A 16,013-nucleotide genomic window follows, 5' to 3' on the forward strand; every position below is an offset into this window, starting at 1 on the left:
TGCAGGTTATAGGGGTGTATATATGCGGGCATTTTTTTTGGTGTGTGTATGGTTTTTTTCTCTCTTGCTCCGTGTTGGGCAATTGCTTTACTCTCTGCGTTAGATTATATATATATATATATTTTAATCAGAATTCAGCAAATAAACCTGCCTCCGCCCTTTGTTCCCCCACTAACCCCCAGGATTGGGGAAGGGGGAAGTTGGAGTTGGTGCGGGATGGTAGGGGGGATCCGTTGTCCCCACCCCTCCCACTGGCGGCTGCGCCCACGTGAGCGGGGCGGCCAATGGGTGGCCGGTGCAGGTTTAACTATGTTTAATGTCAGATAGCAATAAAGTAGAAGCTGCCGGTCGGGCCCCGCGGAAATGGGCGAGCATAATCTCCTGAATCCCGGGTTTGTGGGGCCTCTGGTAAACATCCACACGGGAGACACCTTCTACTTTCCCAACTTCCGCGCGTCCGGGGCGCAGCTTCCCGGGCTTCCTTCGCTGTCCTACCCACGCCGCGACAACGTATGCTCCCTGCCCTGGCCGTCGGCAGAGCCATGCAATGGCTACCCGCAGCCCTACCTCGGCAGCCCAGTGTCTCTCAACCCTCCCTTCGGCCGCACGTGCGAGCTGGCGCGCGTGGAGGACAGCAAGGGTTACTACCGCGAGCCGTGCGCCGAGGGTGGCGGCGGGGGCCTGAAGCGTGAGGAGCGCGGGCGCGACCCGGGAGCCGGGCCCGGGGCAGCGCTGCTCCCGCTGGAGCCGTCGGGGCCGCCTGCGCTCGGCTTCAAGTACGACTACGCGGCGGGCGGTGGCGGTGGCGACGGCGGCGCAGGACCCCCGCACGACCCGCCCTCCTGCCAGTCGCTGGAATCCGACTCCAGTTCGTCCCTGCTCAACGAGGGCAACAAGGGCGCCGGCGCAGGCGACCCCGGCAGCTTGGTATCGCCATTGAACCCCGGCGGCGGGCTCTCGGCCAGCGGTAAGGACCCCGGCCACTCACGCGGCGGATTCAAACCCGACATCTTACCAGGGCGGGCAGGGCAGGACTGAGCTAGGGACGCCTGGGGTAACAGAATGTGTGTCGAGGAAGAGCTTCTTTTAAAATGAAGTGCGGGTGGGGGGAGCCTATAAACATGTAAATACCCCCATAAAATAACTAGAGAGAGTTCCTTTTTCGTCCGCCCGCGGCTGGAGACGGCAGGGATTCCGGAGTTAGGGGATCCTGACGGGGACTCCCCAGGCCTGGGGGTGAGGAGGTAGGGACAGAAAGCCTGGCTCTAGTTCTCCCAGGCGCCTCTCCCTCCACCTTCCCACAGACCCCCGTTACTTACATTTCAAAAGAAATGCCAGTGGACAAATTTACTCTGCCACTCGCCCATGTCTGTTCTAACTGATCCGGGATCCAATCCTGAAGGATGTGAGAGGAATGGACCAGTAAATAGGGAAGAAGAAAATTGGGGAGAGGTTTGGGGAGAAAGAAGGGGCAGGGACATAGAAGGGTCATGAATACTGCAGCAGGAGCTAGGGTTGAGGAGGTAAGGGCAAGGAATGAAAGAAAAAAAGAGTAAAGAAGGTGGGGGAGTTGGTGGGGATGGGGGTCTGGGTAGAAGAGGGGATTCAGATGACTGGCGGCAAACAGAAGGCAGAGAAAGGGCCTGGAGTCCAGGCGTGAGGCCAAGGTGAAAGGGTCTGGGGAAGGGCCGAGGGCACTGGACTGGTCACCCTTTGATCCTCTGGCCAACCCCTGCCATTCATCTCCACCCAGGCGCGCCCTGGTACCCGATCCACAGCCGCTCTCGGAAGAAGCGCAAGCCCTATTCGAAGTTGCAACTGGCAGAGCTGGAGGGCGAGTTTCTGGTCAACGAGTTCATCACACGCCAGCGCCGGAGGGAACTCTCAGACCGCTTGAATCTTAGTGACCAGCAGGTCAAGATCTGGTTTCAGAACCGGAGAATGAAAAAGAAAAGACTTCTGTTGAGGGAGCAAGCTCTCTCCTTCTTTTAGCGGGCAGGACACGGGCGCCAGCCCCAGACTGAGCCTGTCCTTGGCAAAGAGCAAAAGAGGGGGCCGCCTAGAACACAGTCCCCGCTTAGAACGCCAGGCGTCTCTGGCAGGCCCTCCCTGGACATCGTCTTGTCTGTTTTGTTCGTGGTTCCCTCCCATACACACCCAAAACACCCTGCCAGGTCCCAGAGAGAAGGGAAGAAACCTAGCCAGGGAGAGCCGAAGCCTGCAGCTGCCCGCAGTTGGCAGGGCCAGGAAGGCTGAGGTGCTACAGGCTGGTTTATTTGAGGCGGGACTGGGGCGCTGCACCTCCGCTGGGGATCTGGAGAAGCCGCGGCCCAGATGCCCCCTTCCTCTACTTCCCTTCTGTGGTCTTAATTCTCTTTGCCTGCAGGAGCAGACAGCAGGGCCAGTGGAACCAAGGCACCCCGACCTCACAGTCGGTGGGGTTAGAAGAGGCTGGGAGTAGAGAGGAGGGTGGAGGGTCAGCAGAGAGAGCTGAGGGGGTCAGGTGGCTCTGGCAGGGCTGGAGGAAGTGGGGAATCAAGGAGGAAGTGTGGTTTGTGAGAAAATGATCAGCAAGACCCGGAGCCTGCTTGGGTCTGGGTTCCCCAGGACATCCAGTGGGCTGAAGCTTGGGCGTTTGGCTGGCTGGGCTGTGGACAAGGACTATCAGCCTCATGTTCCCTCTAGGACCAGAACAGTGTCCTGGTTCCCAGCCCTCTCCTGAGCCCCCTGCCCGCACGGGGCGAACATCTGTTCACAGGTGTGCTGCCATCCACTCTTTCGTTGCCTGTGGCGGCTGCGGGCCTGATGCAGCAAGCAGGGACCTGAGAGCCCAGAGGACACAGCCTCAGGTTCAGTAGCCACCCCAGAGGTCCCCACCTGGCTCTCCAGAAAGAAAGTCCAAGAGGCTGTAGATGGGGCTACAGAGCACCACACTGATTGGCCAGGCGAGTTTCTGGCAGCCACAGCGGAGGCCTCTGATTCTCCCTTCCCGGCTGGCGTTCATGGTCATGGCCGCTGGAGGCTGGACCAGAGTAATTTATGAGGCGGGAGGAGAATTCGCCCTTAAAGGGGCTACCAGTCATTGAGGCCCCACTCAGCTCCAGTTTCCCAGGCCGGTGACAATGAAGGAGGGGGGCGCTGCAGCCCCCCACCCAACTCCCTTCTTTTCCCCGCCCACCCCCCCAACATTGCCCTTTGTCTTCAGACTGGCTGCCTCTGCCTCCTGGCCCGCAAACCTCCACAGCCTAGCACATGGACCAGAGCAGAGGGAGGGGCACAGCCCTAGAACCCACGGGAGGTCTGAGAATGGCTTCTCTGAGTGGGAAGGCCTTTCATCTAGACTCCTTCAGACCCCAGCCCCAGTCCAGTAGATGCTGGGCTGGCTTCAGAGAAAGGAGCAGTGAGAGAACCATCAACCTTTCTGCACTTCATTTTTATCCTTCTCTCCAAGTGTCCCCCAGCCTCCCATCTGCTGTCCCGCCCTTTCCAGGAGAAAGAGGGGTGAGAAGCAGGGCACTGATGGGAATTAACTGCAGCCTGGACAGTGTGAAACTGGCCTGCTGACTTGGAGGGTTTCCCATATGGGGAGAGTCTCCTCTAACAAACTCTCCAAGGGCAATCCACCGAGCTTTTTACTCTCCCACCAGCACAGAGCTTCTGTACAGGCAGAGGCAAAGGCAAACATATACACACAGCTGAGCCCAGCACAGCACTGGGCCCACCCCACCCTCCCTAGTGCACTTGCAAGCAGGCAGCCTCATAGTCCCCACATGGCCCAGCAGAGTGGAGATACAATCACATGCCTTCATCCCCCGCTAGATATCTGACACCTGACAATTTTTCAACCACACATACTTGTTTCACCCATGTACAAGTTCCCCCAAATTATCACCACTCCAGCTGTCTGCAGTCTCCTGTGGGCTTCCCCTGGGCATGAAGCATTCCCCACCTTTCCTGGTCACCACCCACTGTACCCTCTTTATGCAGCCCTTCCTGTGACTTCTGGGCTCTAGGGTGCTGGATTTGAGCTCTACCACTCCAAACTAACCTGATTCCCAACCTAATAGAGAAGAGAGACCAGAACACTCCAAAAGGAGTGAGGGGACAAAGATATGCAATATTCTCTTTCCATGTGCTTTAAACTTGACTTCTGTGAGCTTCTCTGTCAATCTGTGTCTTGTTCTCTGTGTCTGTCGCTGGTACCTAGTGTAGTCCCCGTGGATAGTTGCCCTTCCCCTAGCTGCCTCCCCAGCTCTCTGTAGTGTACTCTTCTATTCAAACATCTGTCTTTAGCACGTTTTCCCTTTATATAGTCCTTGTACAGAGTTGCTTCATCATATTAATATTGATAATAATAATAATTAAAACATGAATTATGATTATGTGATTTTTTGAAAACAAAAGTTCTACCCCAAAATAATGGGAGTCCCAGCCTTCTAGTTGTTCTCCACTCTATTTTCTCCAGCTCAGGTGAATAATAAAAATAATAAATGTATAATAATAATACAGGAAGAGTGGTTGCAGGGTCAACAAAAAATGTATAAGCAACCAAGATCTGTTGATGAGCTACCATCTCCAGTCCCAAGCAGTTATAGCAGAGAGAAAATTGGGCGGTAGTAGACTTGGGGGAGGAGAGGGAGCTTTGAGGAGTCATGGGGCCATAAAAATAATGTGGACAGCCTAAAGGAGGTTGAAACCAGCTTCAGAAAAGGAGGTCTGTGCTGCAGGAACTTGACAAATAGAAGCTGGGATAGGGGCACTGGTGATCTGAGCTGGATATTGCGGCAGTGAGAGTAACCCGTAATCCAGGGGCTGAGATGGAGTGGGGTTGGTGGGCCTAGAGCTTCAACCCTATGATCTTAATCCTGTGGCTTCACTCTGAGATGACACTGTGTATTGCAAGATGTTGAGAGGGGGCTAAAGACCCCTTGGAACTGGCAAAATAGGCTCCACCTTTTGAAGCCAGCGACTCTCTCCAGGCCATGCCAGAGGCCCAGGCCAGTAGTAGAGTCCAGATGTGCCCACGAACCCTCTGCACCTCCACCTACCCCTGCCTTCGGTAAGAAATGCCCTCTCTCTTTCTCACCCTTTTGCCTTTTCCCTCCCCTCACCCCTTTTCTAACGGTATGGCTCCTATCAAAGGAGTCTCCTCCAAATGCCTCGTTCACCCTCCTGAGCCTGTACCGGAATCCTAGGAGCCCCCACCAAGTCCAGCCTCTGAGACACACCTCCTGCCCTGAAATCTCTCTTTCTCTCTTTCCTTCCCTTTCTTTATTCCTATAATTAGAGAAACCAGCGAATGTAGATCAAATACCATTCTCTTTTTTACCCCTAATCCCCAGTTGTTTTGCAAAGCTGAGGGGTATGGACAGGAAGGAGACCCAAAGCATTAGGGTGCTCATAAAAATGCCCCACAGAGTGCAGCATCCACCGAAGACAGGTAGCTTGGGCAGCCATGAGCTGGGGGAGGGGCCTGGTGGTTGAGCCCGGGTCTGGATAGAGGAGGGTAGGAGGAGTCTGAATCCCAGGAAATCCAGGCAAAAGAATATCTGACTCTTATGATGTGTCTACACAGGAAGGATCAACAATAAGGACATCTCTGGCAAAAGAAAAAGAGGGATTTAGGAAGGCAGCAAATAACAGGCCTTTAATTTATTCCCAGAGACACTCCAATTTGAGAGAGAAGGCACCTAGTTGGGTGGTATCTCTGCAGGTCCAGAGACTCAACGCAAACACTGGGGATGTTGCCAGAGAAGGATGTTGCCTCCTCCTTATGACTGAAAAACAAATCTTTGGGTCTCCCGGCCAAAGAGGAGGTCATGGTTGGAACCGCGATCCCAACACTTAGGGCGCAGCTGAGCTCTCCATCTGGGTGAGCATTTCCTCTATGTTACAACTGTTTGTCCAGTTTAAGCCTCTAAACTACAATTTACTCCACTAACTTTAAGACAAAGCACTCCGTGTCTCTCGCCGGGTTTTGAGGAGCAAGAAAAGGGAAGAAATATCCAGATAATTTAGGTAGACAATAATTGTGCTGTTGCGCGCGTATAAGCTTATATTGCCCGAGTGAGTTCTGTATTTGGACCTGGTTATTGTCGCAGTCATTCTGCTCCACTCTGACGTGCACAGACGAAACTGAGTATTTAAGGCCACTAAGCCGCTATCAAGCCGGCAGGAGATGGGTCTGGCAGTCTGGGTTCTGTGGATGCTAATGTAGCCGGAAATCCGGCGCGATCAATGGCTGAGACCCAGAGCTGAGCAGGGACCGCTGGCTCCGGTCCGCGAACAAGGCAAACCCCGGGGACTTTTGGTTCCGGCCAGGCCAGAGCCCCTGCCCACCCTCCCTGCTATATCCAGGAAAGCAGTAGCGGTTTTTCGGCCCCAGACCACGCGAGAAACGCACTCTGGAGCCGCCAGTCCTCCCTGCACTGCACCTGGAGGCGCGGAAGGTTCCGGTGTAATTCAGCTGGAGGTGGAAGTCAGGCCCCGATTCCACAGCGCGCCTATGCCCAGCCTTTGGTCCGAACCGCCGCCCTTGTGCGTGTGCCTCGGTCGAGAAGGCGCTGCCGGTTTTCCGCGGAGAGGCCGTGGCCCGCGCCAGCTGCTGCTGGACTCCCCAGCTTCGCCCTCTGCTCCGCGCTGCAGCCTTGCGCGGTGCGCGCCGTTGCCACTCTAGCCGAGGCCCCGAAACAAAGACGCGCTGGCCACTGGTGGACGACGCGGGCGCCTGGGCCACTCCCTGACTCGCGCCTGGAATGCTCAGCATCCCGGCCCTGTGGAGAAGGCTGTGAGACCTTGATCCAATTCCCCGACCGTCGTGGTCCCGGCTGCGGTCCTCTCCAGGGTCCAGGGAGAGGAAACCCGGCGCGCCCACAGCCCCGGCGGACCCGAGCAGCTCCCGCGCCCGACAGCGCCGGCAGCTCTGGTCTCCTCTGGAGGGCTGCTGTGCCCCCGCGAAGGACGAGATGACCCCTGCTGGCCAGAGCTGTGGAGACTGCCTCGCCGAGACCCGGACCTGTCCAGTCGCTCGTCCCTGAGCACCCTAGGCCAGGGGGGACGCCCTGTGAGTGTGAGAGACCTACAAGAGCGGCCGGAGTCTGAGGCGCTGGCCGGGCTGCGGGAACTAGACCTTTATCCTAAGCTCCTTCCTTCTGCCGGGACTCGGTGTCCCCACAGCGGCTGCCCGCCCTCCTGCCCGGCTTCTCATCGCTAGAGGCTCTGCCCTGGAGGTTCCTAAGACCCGGGCCGCCCTCTGGAGACTGGCATAGGAGCCAAGAAACTGGCCTCGACAAGACCAAACATAGCTGGACCTTTAGCCAATCTAAACCAGCCCGTTGCCAGCAGGTGATTTCTTCTCTTCCAGCCAGAGCCGCTTAGGAGGCAAGTCTTCACTTCGTCAGTTTACCTGGCCCAGAGTGGAGAACTTCCTTCAAAGACAGGTCTGTGAGGATTGAACCCACCAACAGCCCTTGTTTGGGAAGCTCTCTGCAAAAGGTGCATCGTCCACATGCAGAGCATGGAAAAGATGTTCCATAAACACACACCTGGTCATAGTGCTGCCAATAAATTGAAACACAGTCTAAAATGCACAGATATCTCTATTACGGGTACATTGTTGGCATAGAAAAATAAAATATACACACAGAGGCACTTTTATCTACTGTATGTGAAAGTAACCTACTGGGGAAAGATTACATACAGCAAGTATATTCACCACATGTAAAACTTTATTTACACATATAACCACCACACACACACATCCTACACAAGGAATGTGCAGTCCTGAGTCTATTTAGCTGCATGTGAGTATATACTCCATAAGGCATATAAAACCAGTGCATAGAAAATGCATCCAGATATTAATATATCTACATTTTAAAACTGCATGGAAAATACATTATTATATATACACAAAGTGCATACCTACCCAATGTATGGAAAATATATTCTGTGAGTTGTGTTTATATACATACTGTGTGTGGACTAAATACATTGAAATTGCATTCTTCTGGGTTCATGAACTGTTCATAAGGCACAATTCTCTAGCAATCTTAATAGCAGGAGGAAGTTCAGGCTTTGGGAATGGTAATCTCCATCTGCTGAGTCTTTTTTCTGTTCTTCTGTGCTTCTATTATATCTGTCTTTTAAATACCCCTTCTATGTCTACATGCATTACTTATTTAAGTGTTCCCTTATGTCTATTTATCTGTTGCAACTTTTGTCCCAAGCTGGGGTCTATATTTAGAGTGCAAAGTCCTGTTTGCAACAGGGTCCCACTGCATAATCACTCCTGTATGGAATAAGCATTATATAATTAGGTTACCCACGTGTCTCAAGATGCATTATTCTAGACCTAATATAAGCATATTATAGAGTTGCTCTGTGCTGCCAGTTAGAAAAGCGGTGCCACAGTGGCTTGGAGAGGCGTGTAACAGGCAGGTGGATTCCTGGGTGGGTGCTGAGACTTCAAGAGCTTCCGAAGGCTAGGGCTGGTTTCACTTTTAAAAATTTGTTTTTGAATCTTTAGGAGGCAGCATGAAGCAAAGGCTGGACCTCTGCTTCTATGTTCCTCTCAAATCCCAGAGCAGCTCAAGTCCCCTGCATCCAGCCGGGACAGAAAGGCTTCCGGCCTACACAACCCCTTCGCTTCCTTGTAATTATTAAACTGGGCTGGGTCTACACAAGTAGCATGGAAAGGCTTTCCTATAACCCAAGGATTTTTCCAACAAAACACTCCCAACCCCTTTGGGGAAGCATTTTCTGGCACTGAACGAACTCTGTTTGGGCCTCCTAAAATTAGTCCCATTTGGGTTTTTCCTTAGCAACTAAAAATCCAGAACCCTCTGACACATGCCTATGGAAAAATTCTTTGAGAGACAGTGCACTCACGCCCAACAGAGATATTGTTTATGAGTCCATGGATTCCGTGTAGACACCGCCATATTTTACAGTCCAAAGGAATCAATTAATTAGCGCCTCCCAGTCCCCGCGCCGGCCGCTGCTCGGCTGAGCAGGCGCGGTTGAGATAGATGTGCGTGGCGAGCTCGCTGGTCTTGTTAACAAGCCTCGTCATAAAGATGGAGATGATAAGAAGAGCAAGGAAGCCCGAGTGACCGCGAGGGGGTAGCTGGTGGGCCCATCCCGGCACCGTGTGGGGCAGCGGCTGACCGGAGCCGGGTGCTGCCCGGGCACCCGCTCAGGTTTTTCCAGCGTTCTCTCCTTCTGGGCGTTCATGTGGCGAGCTAGGACCCGGATAATTCTCTCTGTACTCCTGTTCCCCAGATTTTCCCTTTTCCTCATGGAACGCCAAATCAGATTTAAAAAAAATAAAAATACATAAACCTCTGTCTGTGAGTGCCTGTCTTGCCCTCTGCCACGTTTGTTCCGGTAACTGCCGCCTTGCTCCCTTGCCTGTATTTCTCTGCGTGGTTCACTTTCACCTTGGTCTGGTGCTCTCTTCCCTCCTCTGGCTCTCTCTCTAGCTTCGTGGTTGCTTTTTCTACCAGGTCGGTGCTGGCTCAGGCCCCAATGAACTAGTAAAAAAAAAAAAAAAAACAAATACCCCCTGGTTATCTCTTGCCAGAGTGAACACCCCCAGATAAGCGAGACCCAATGAAAATAAAATTAAAACAAAAACAAAAACAAAAACACCTTGGGTGTAATTGCTGGTTTGGGTTGCAGCACTTAATTCTGTTTATTCTCACCAATGTGCATACTTAACGGAGAGATATTGATATTAAAGGGCAGGGGGGAATTAATTTTACTTTTATAGTCATCCATTAAGAGCAGAAGATGATCTGAGTCTCCTTTAAAGGGACTCAAAAAGGGGGGAAGGGAAAGAGAAAGAAAGGGAGGGGGAAGGGAGAAATATGACTGAAGGCGAACAAAGATCTTTGCCTGGAGAAACAATGTAACACTAGACAGAACTATAAAGTCTGGGAATGTAAGAACGCAGGACTCTCTCAGCTTCCCCCATTTGAATTCTGTCCCCTGCACTTCCTGCTGAAATTCTGACCCTGACTACGCAGTGGTATTCCAGGAAGAATTCATGCAATTATTCGGATAATTGTAGGGGGTGAGAGAGAAAGCATTTCTCTTTTATTGTCTGACCCTCTCTGATGTCTGTGCAGAGGAGGAGGGGCCAGGGGTGTAGAGGAAAAGGAGATGGTAGGGTCTCCCGATATCACCCTAAGCCCCACAAAATGGCTACTCCTAAATCAAGGAGACCCTAGGCAGGAGCTTATAGATTTTGGAACATACTCAAGAACGCACAAGAGATCGAGTTTGAATGCCCCTGATCTGGTTTCATTTTCCAGGATATTTGCTTGGCTTTACTTTGTCAGCATAGACATGCCTCCTGTAGTATTGTAATCATTACAAGTAAGGGGATAATAGATAATTATAGGGGTGTCAATAATATTATTTTATAGCCACACAAGATATGATTAGAGTTAATGTCGGAGGCTCTGCTGGACCCTGGGAGGCAGCAAGAGACAAGATGGAGAGGTCCTTATAGTCTTTATCTTATTTTTACATATGCGTTAATCTCTATAAATCCCTAGTTCTCTACATCTCCTCCTCAGATGTCTTAAGGGAAAACTCTAAGATTTTAGGGGCTGAAAGCCAGAGAAGGGTGAATCACAATTGGGTACTTGAAGTCTGCTCCCTTCCCCATAGTTTCAGGAGCTGTGGGATCTGCTTTCCCCATGCCCCCACAGCCTGAGGCTTTGCTCTCAGTCCCAGGCCACTAGGATCACAGAGACTTTGCAGGTGGGGCCAATGTGAGGAAGACAGAGTCTTATCCAAACCAATTTCATTATCATCCCCAAGTGGGCACTGGTCCCAAAGTGAAGCCTCTTTTGATCCTAAATTGGCCTTCCCCCTTACCCCCGGGAACACCTGGGTGGGGCAAAAGTCAGGCTGGGGCTGTGAAGGTCAGTTCAGAGTAGGGATGCAGGAAGGACTGAAAATATTTTTGTTGTTGTTGTTTCCGGGATTTGAGACCAGAAGGGACCAGAAGGCTGGGAGAGAGAGAAAGAGATCAAGGAAGTGCCTGAGAACAAGGCAAGAGAGAACTCAGGGAAGCTATGAAACCAGCCGGCAAGGGTAAAAGAAATGAGTGAAAGAAAGGGGGCAGGAAGAACAGGAGGAGAAAAAGAAGAAAGGAAGGAAACAAAAAGGAAAAGACAGAAAAAAGACGAAGAAAAAGACAGAAGGAGGGAAATGAAAATAAGAAAGACGAGAGAAAAAGATTGAAAGATAAGAAGAGGCGGGAGGGAGGCAGAAGCAAGGGTCGGCGATTGCTTTCCCTCGCCCGGCCGCCTGCAGCAGTCTGGGTGGGCGGGGGCGCCATGACAAAGTGAAGGTCAAGTTAGCATCGTACCTTATAAGGAAGGCGCCGGTCCTCCATTTCAGCCTTTTCTCTGCCAGGACGCGGCCGTGGCATTTCTGGTCTTGTAAACATCGGACTCTTTGGGGCCTTAAAAAAAATAAAGACGCTCCTCCTTCCTTTACTGGGGGTGAGCCGGCCGGGGAAAGCGGCGGACAGGGAAATCAACTAATGAAGACTTTGGGAAACTTTTCTCTCTTTTTCTCTCTCTGGCTCCGCTCCTCGCCAGCTGGGAACCCTTCCCTCCCTCCTTCCTCCTCCTCCCCTCCCCCGCCTCTCTTTTTCTCTGTATCTCCCGGTCTTCTGTAATCATCTCGCCGCTGTCTGTAACTCTGGGCTCCCTCTCTCCACTCCCCACTCCCCTACTGCAGGCTTCTAAATCCGTTCCATTCCACTGCGAAGCGGAGCAGGACCTAAGAATTGGAGAGAAAATTAAACGTCATAAAGAAAAGTTCATTTACATCTTAAATGTCTGAATGTTACGGTTTCCTTCAGAAAACAAGGCGGTACACTCGGTAAGGAGGAGAAGTGAGGCAGCAGGGGTGGGGAGGGCTGGTGCCGTAGGAGACTTTGTTTTATTTATTCCTCAGATCCAGAGGCGGAAAGAAAGGGAGAGAAGCAGGAAAATGCGACAGAAGCGTTTTACCCGGGCAGCTAGCAAAGAAAGAGGCTGTAGTCGGTGGGACTGGAAGCAAAGCGCGTAAGGACCCGGTGCGGGGGCAACGATCCCCGAGCGCTGAGCGGGCTGCGCGGAGGCCTGGGGTGAGGAGAAACAAATATATTGGATATTTGTTGGTCTAGGGGAGGGGTGACGCAAGAATGGAGGGAGACAGGGAGACCGGGAGCGTAAGGCGGCGCCGCAGCCGGCCGGCGAGACCGAAAGAGCCCCGGATCCGCCGCGGCAGCCTTTGGCGGTGGGCAGTGGGCTTAGCTCGAAGGCTCAGGGAGGAAGGATCCTGAACTGAGATTCTTGATCCTTTTCCTCCAGGGTAGCGCTGGGGATGAACAGAGAGAAAGAAGGAAAGAAAATTAATTGGTGTGGGGATATCTGCGGAGGACTTACCTTTTTCCTGGACCTCACAGCTCGTTTTCGCCTCCTCTGGGCTCATTTTAAGGTCTAATCATTGCTTTTTAAATTGAAATTCTAATGGCAAGGGAAGGGAAAGATGCACAGAAAACAATGATGGGGAATTCTGGGTCAATCTGATGCTCCAAAAGCCTCTAATTGTTGTCACCTCCACCCTCCTTAACTGGAAAAATGGCCTCTGGGATCTGTCCCCACCCCTCACTTTACCTTTCTGATTGAGAGCACCTCCCGGATATTAGGAACCTGAGGATCTAAGTCCCGGGTGGGAGACGCCAAGAGCAGGGGTATTTGTTGGTGGAGCTCCAAGGCCTCAGTGCCTGGTGCTCTCTTACCCTGTGTTCTCATCATAAAAAACAAAGGGGGAGGATTTGATTATTTCTGGTGATGTTAAATGATCCTGGCTTTCAAAGCAACTCTGACCCCAAGATCTAAGGTGATAAGTGTCTCTGCCATAGACGTTTAATCTGGGCAAAGTGTCACTTATGTTACAAAATGCCTGGGCTCAAGGGGCTGGAGGGGTAGCCAGGAAGACCCAGGGAGGGAGCAGGCTCTCTTTGGCAGTATCTAGAGTTCCGTGGATAGTATTTTAAACAGTTGAAATGGACTGGGGAAGCCCTTTCTTATGTCCCCTCGGTCTGGGAAGGGGAGCCCCAGTTAGTGAGGTGGTTTATGAGCTGGACGCTTCCCCCTAGTGTGGGAAAGACAGAGATAGCCAGACTTCACCCTGCAAAAATGTGCTTCATGTCTGTGACATAAAATTGGCAGGCACTTTGGAGATTTAGGGACTTGCAGAGAGTGGGGCCGTGTCAGACAACCTGATGAAGGCAGAGGCTGAGGTGTGATTCAGGGTGGGTGGGGGAATCTGAGGGAGTAAGCCTGGGAAGGTATCACCCAAAACCATTTCCTCAGAGAAGCCAAATACACACAATGCAGTCTAATATTGAAAAACACCAGATGATCTGCTTGGAAGGGACATAAACAGGCCAAGCAGATGCAAGTTAATAAAACCCGAAAAAGCCCAGGCAGGAACACTTAAAATGCCCCAGAAACAAAGCATACCATGACAAATTCTCACCCAACACACAAGTACACGCACCGGAATGTTCCCAGACACAGAGAAAAAGAGACTTCCCTACCTTGGGCCTCCACTCGTGAACACTCAGGCGTACCTGCCCAGCTTCAAGAGCATACACAAATGTGTGCACTCTCATAAACTGACCCAAAGAAACCCCTGGGGCCTGGGGGCAGGCACCGGCTGCACAAACACCCCACAGAGCCAGCCCCATGTCTCCTGAGCCTCGCTAATGCACGATCCATACCCGGAGATAAAAGTCTAGACAATAGACGGCTGTTTATGACAACGAGGCTCTCCAAGTTTGGGGCCAGGCGATAAATCTCTGGCGAATCTTCCTGTAACTCAACTTCTGACTGTAGTGAGGAGAAAGCCACTGAGCCTGCAGAGAGGAAAGCAACAAAATGGGGGAGACTTGTAAATCCTGAGCAGAAGGCACCTTCCCTGCTGGGGCAAGGAGGCATAGGCCACCACACTCACCCCACACAGCAGTCCTCACTGTGGAAGCTTTCGGATCAAGCTTCAGAGCACAGGCGAGTCAGAGTTCCCCACTGCCTGCCTAGGCTTCCAGGTTCCGGAAATCAGGGCCGAATGTGCAGGCAGAAGGCAGGGCCTGGAGGCTGGAACAGATCCCAAACAAACGATTCTTGCTGGGGGCAAAAGATCTTTTTTTGTTTTTGTTTTTGGTGACTGGAATCTTTTTGCTTTGTGTCACCTGAATTTTTTCACCCCATGCCTTCCCACCTCTCTCTCTTTTTCCTTTTCCTTTTTGGATTGATTAGCTGTTTGTTTCCTTTTGCATTTTCGACCCAGGCATCTGATCGCTAATAAAGAGTCACTGAAGTTGATCTCATAAAAATGCCGCGAGCTCACTTTGATCAGGAGGACTAGGTCCGAGCCTTAAAGTAGGAGCTAAAGCCAGAGAATCAGGGCCCCAGTCAACCCGCCTCAGCTCTGCGGTGAGGCAGGAGATCTGGGTGGCCCAACAGGGCAATCCCGCCCAGAAAAGGTATTTTCTGTGCCACTACAACTGGCTTAGGAAACTAAAGCCCAATAGCAGCGGCTCCATTTCCAGACTGCTTTTAAGACATTTCCTTCATTTTGGAACATTTGGTGAGGGGGCCAGTGAAACCGGCTCGTAAAATAGGGCTTTTTATGGGAAGAAATAGGGTCGGGTTGCTACCCTCCTGGGACAATCTCTCCACAGAGGAAGCTGGGTGGGGCCTGTGGGGGCAAAGGAGTTGTCCTTCTCCCTCCCCACTACCTCCTCCATAGGTCCCAGGAACCTCTGAGCAGCATCCACCAGCTTAGGTGGCCTGACTTGGGGACTCAGGCTTGGGGCAATGGCCAAGTCTGAGAAGAGGTAGAAGCCAGGAACTAGCAGTCCCAGGATCTTGCTCCCTGGCTGGGGCTGGGGTGTCCCGGGTGCAAGATAAACCACTGACCTGAAAATCCCAAAGCATACTAAAGGGATTATTGCAGGCAGTGATATTACTGTAAGGGAGAGAAATATAGGCAAGAAGGTGAAAGCCAATTTCTAATGAAGGCTCCTTGCTGGCCCAGCCTGTGAACAAATGAGGTTGTCCATGCGTGGGACTCTCTCCGCTTATCTTTTTATTGACTCCACACAGGCTGAATTTACAATCCAAGCCCATTGGAGCACATGTGGCCCCATTTCTCCTTTCAGCATTTTCCTCCCCAGTTCATGGTCTGTGGGATGGGCTCCTTTCCCTACCACGATCTGCTCTCTAGAACCCAGAGTAGTGGGAGGAGGTAGACAAGCTAACAGGAGGCCCTAACTCTGTGTGCGGGAGTTTGCTCTGGGAGCTGCCCAGGGCAGAATTTAGGAGACACTGTCCCCTTCTGAAGCTGCCCCTGTTGTCCGTGTGTGGGAGGGAAGGGTGCTGGAGTCTGCCTTAGCTTTGGTCAGGCTACCGGAATAGCTGCCCAGACCGCAGCCGCCTGCTAGTGGCCAGGCTGGCTGGTGGCACTAACTGAGGACACCAAGAGCTAGTGGGGAGGGCCGGATGGCCCTGCTGCAGAGAATTTCAGGTGAAGGCCAGGACTCAAAGAAGATGGAGAGGCCACAGGCGTCCACCAGATAAGGTACAAATAAGCCACCTGGAGCGGGCTTGACAAGGAAGGGGTTGGGGGCTGGGGATGGGTCCTGTGTGGGGAGGCATTGATGCTCTGGCCAGAATCCACAGGCTGAGAGGGTGCAGCCTGGGACAAGCATCTCAGCTGAAGCTTCCAGGTAGCCTGGACCCAGGGCTGGGCAGGGAGGCTACTCCAGACCATGGGCATTTTTGCCAGTAAATGCCTGGTTGACCTCAGTGGCCAGGGCCTTCTTTCCTTGACCCTAGCAGCAACTGACAGTTGCTAGGGGTTTTTTGATTTGTTGAAAAACTAAGCCATACCAACACTAGAGAACATTTTAAACTTCATGCCTTACTTTTAAGAGGAGG

General features: G+C 52.2%; 1 protein-coding gene and 1 long non-coding RNA gene across 2 annotated transcripts; one reads left to right on the top strand and one right to left on the bottom strand.

Annotated features, from left to right (window-relative positions):
- The first annotated feature begins 278 nt into the window (after nt 1-278).
- Nucleotides 279-4,373, top strand: HOXC12 (homeobox C12). The gene is made up of 2 exons (XM_005571047.4): nt 279-967; nt 1,754-4,373. The coding sequence occupies exons 1-2, from the start codon at nt 364-366 to the stop codon at nt 1,990-1,992; spliced, it is 843 nt and encodes a 280-aa protein (XP_005571104.1). The 5' UTR covers nt 279-363; the 3' UTR covers nt 1,993-4,373.
- A 3,340-nt stretch (nt 4,374-7,713) lies between these two features.
- On the bottom strand, nt 7,714-14,131 carry LOC141407977 (uncharacterized). The gene is made up of 2 exons (XR_012419741.1): nt 11,384-14,131; nt 7,714-9,533 (listed from the first exon to the last, which is right to left on the bottom strand). It is a non-coding gene; the product is annotated as an uncharacterized lncRNA (long non-coding RNA).
- Between the last annotated feature and the right edge of the window lie 1,882 nt (nt 14,132-16,013).

Source organism: Macaca fascicularis, chromosome 11 (genome assembly GCF_037993035.2).
Source record: "Macaca fascicularis isolate 582-1 chromosome 11, T2T-MFA8v1.1".
Taxonomy (NCBI): Eukaryota; Metazoa; Chordata; class Mammalia; order Primates; family Cercopithecidae; genus Macaca; species Macaca fascicularis.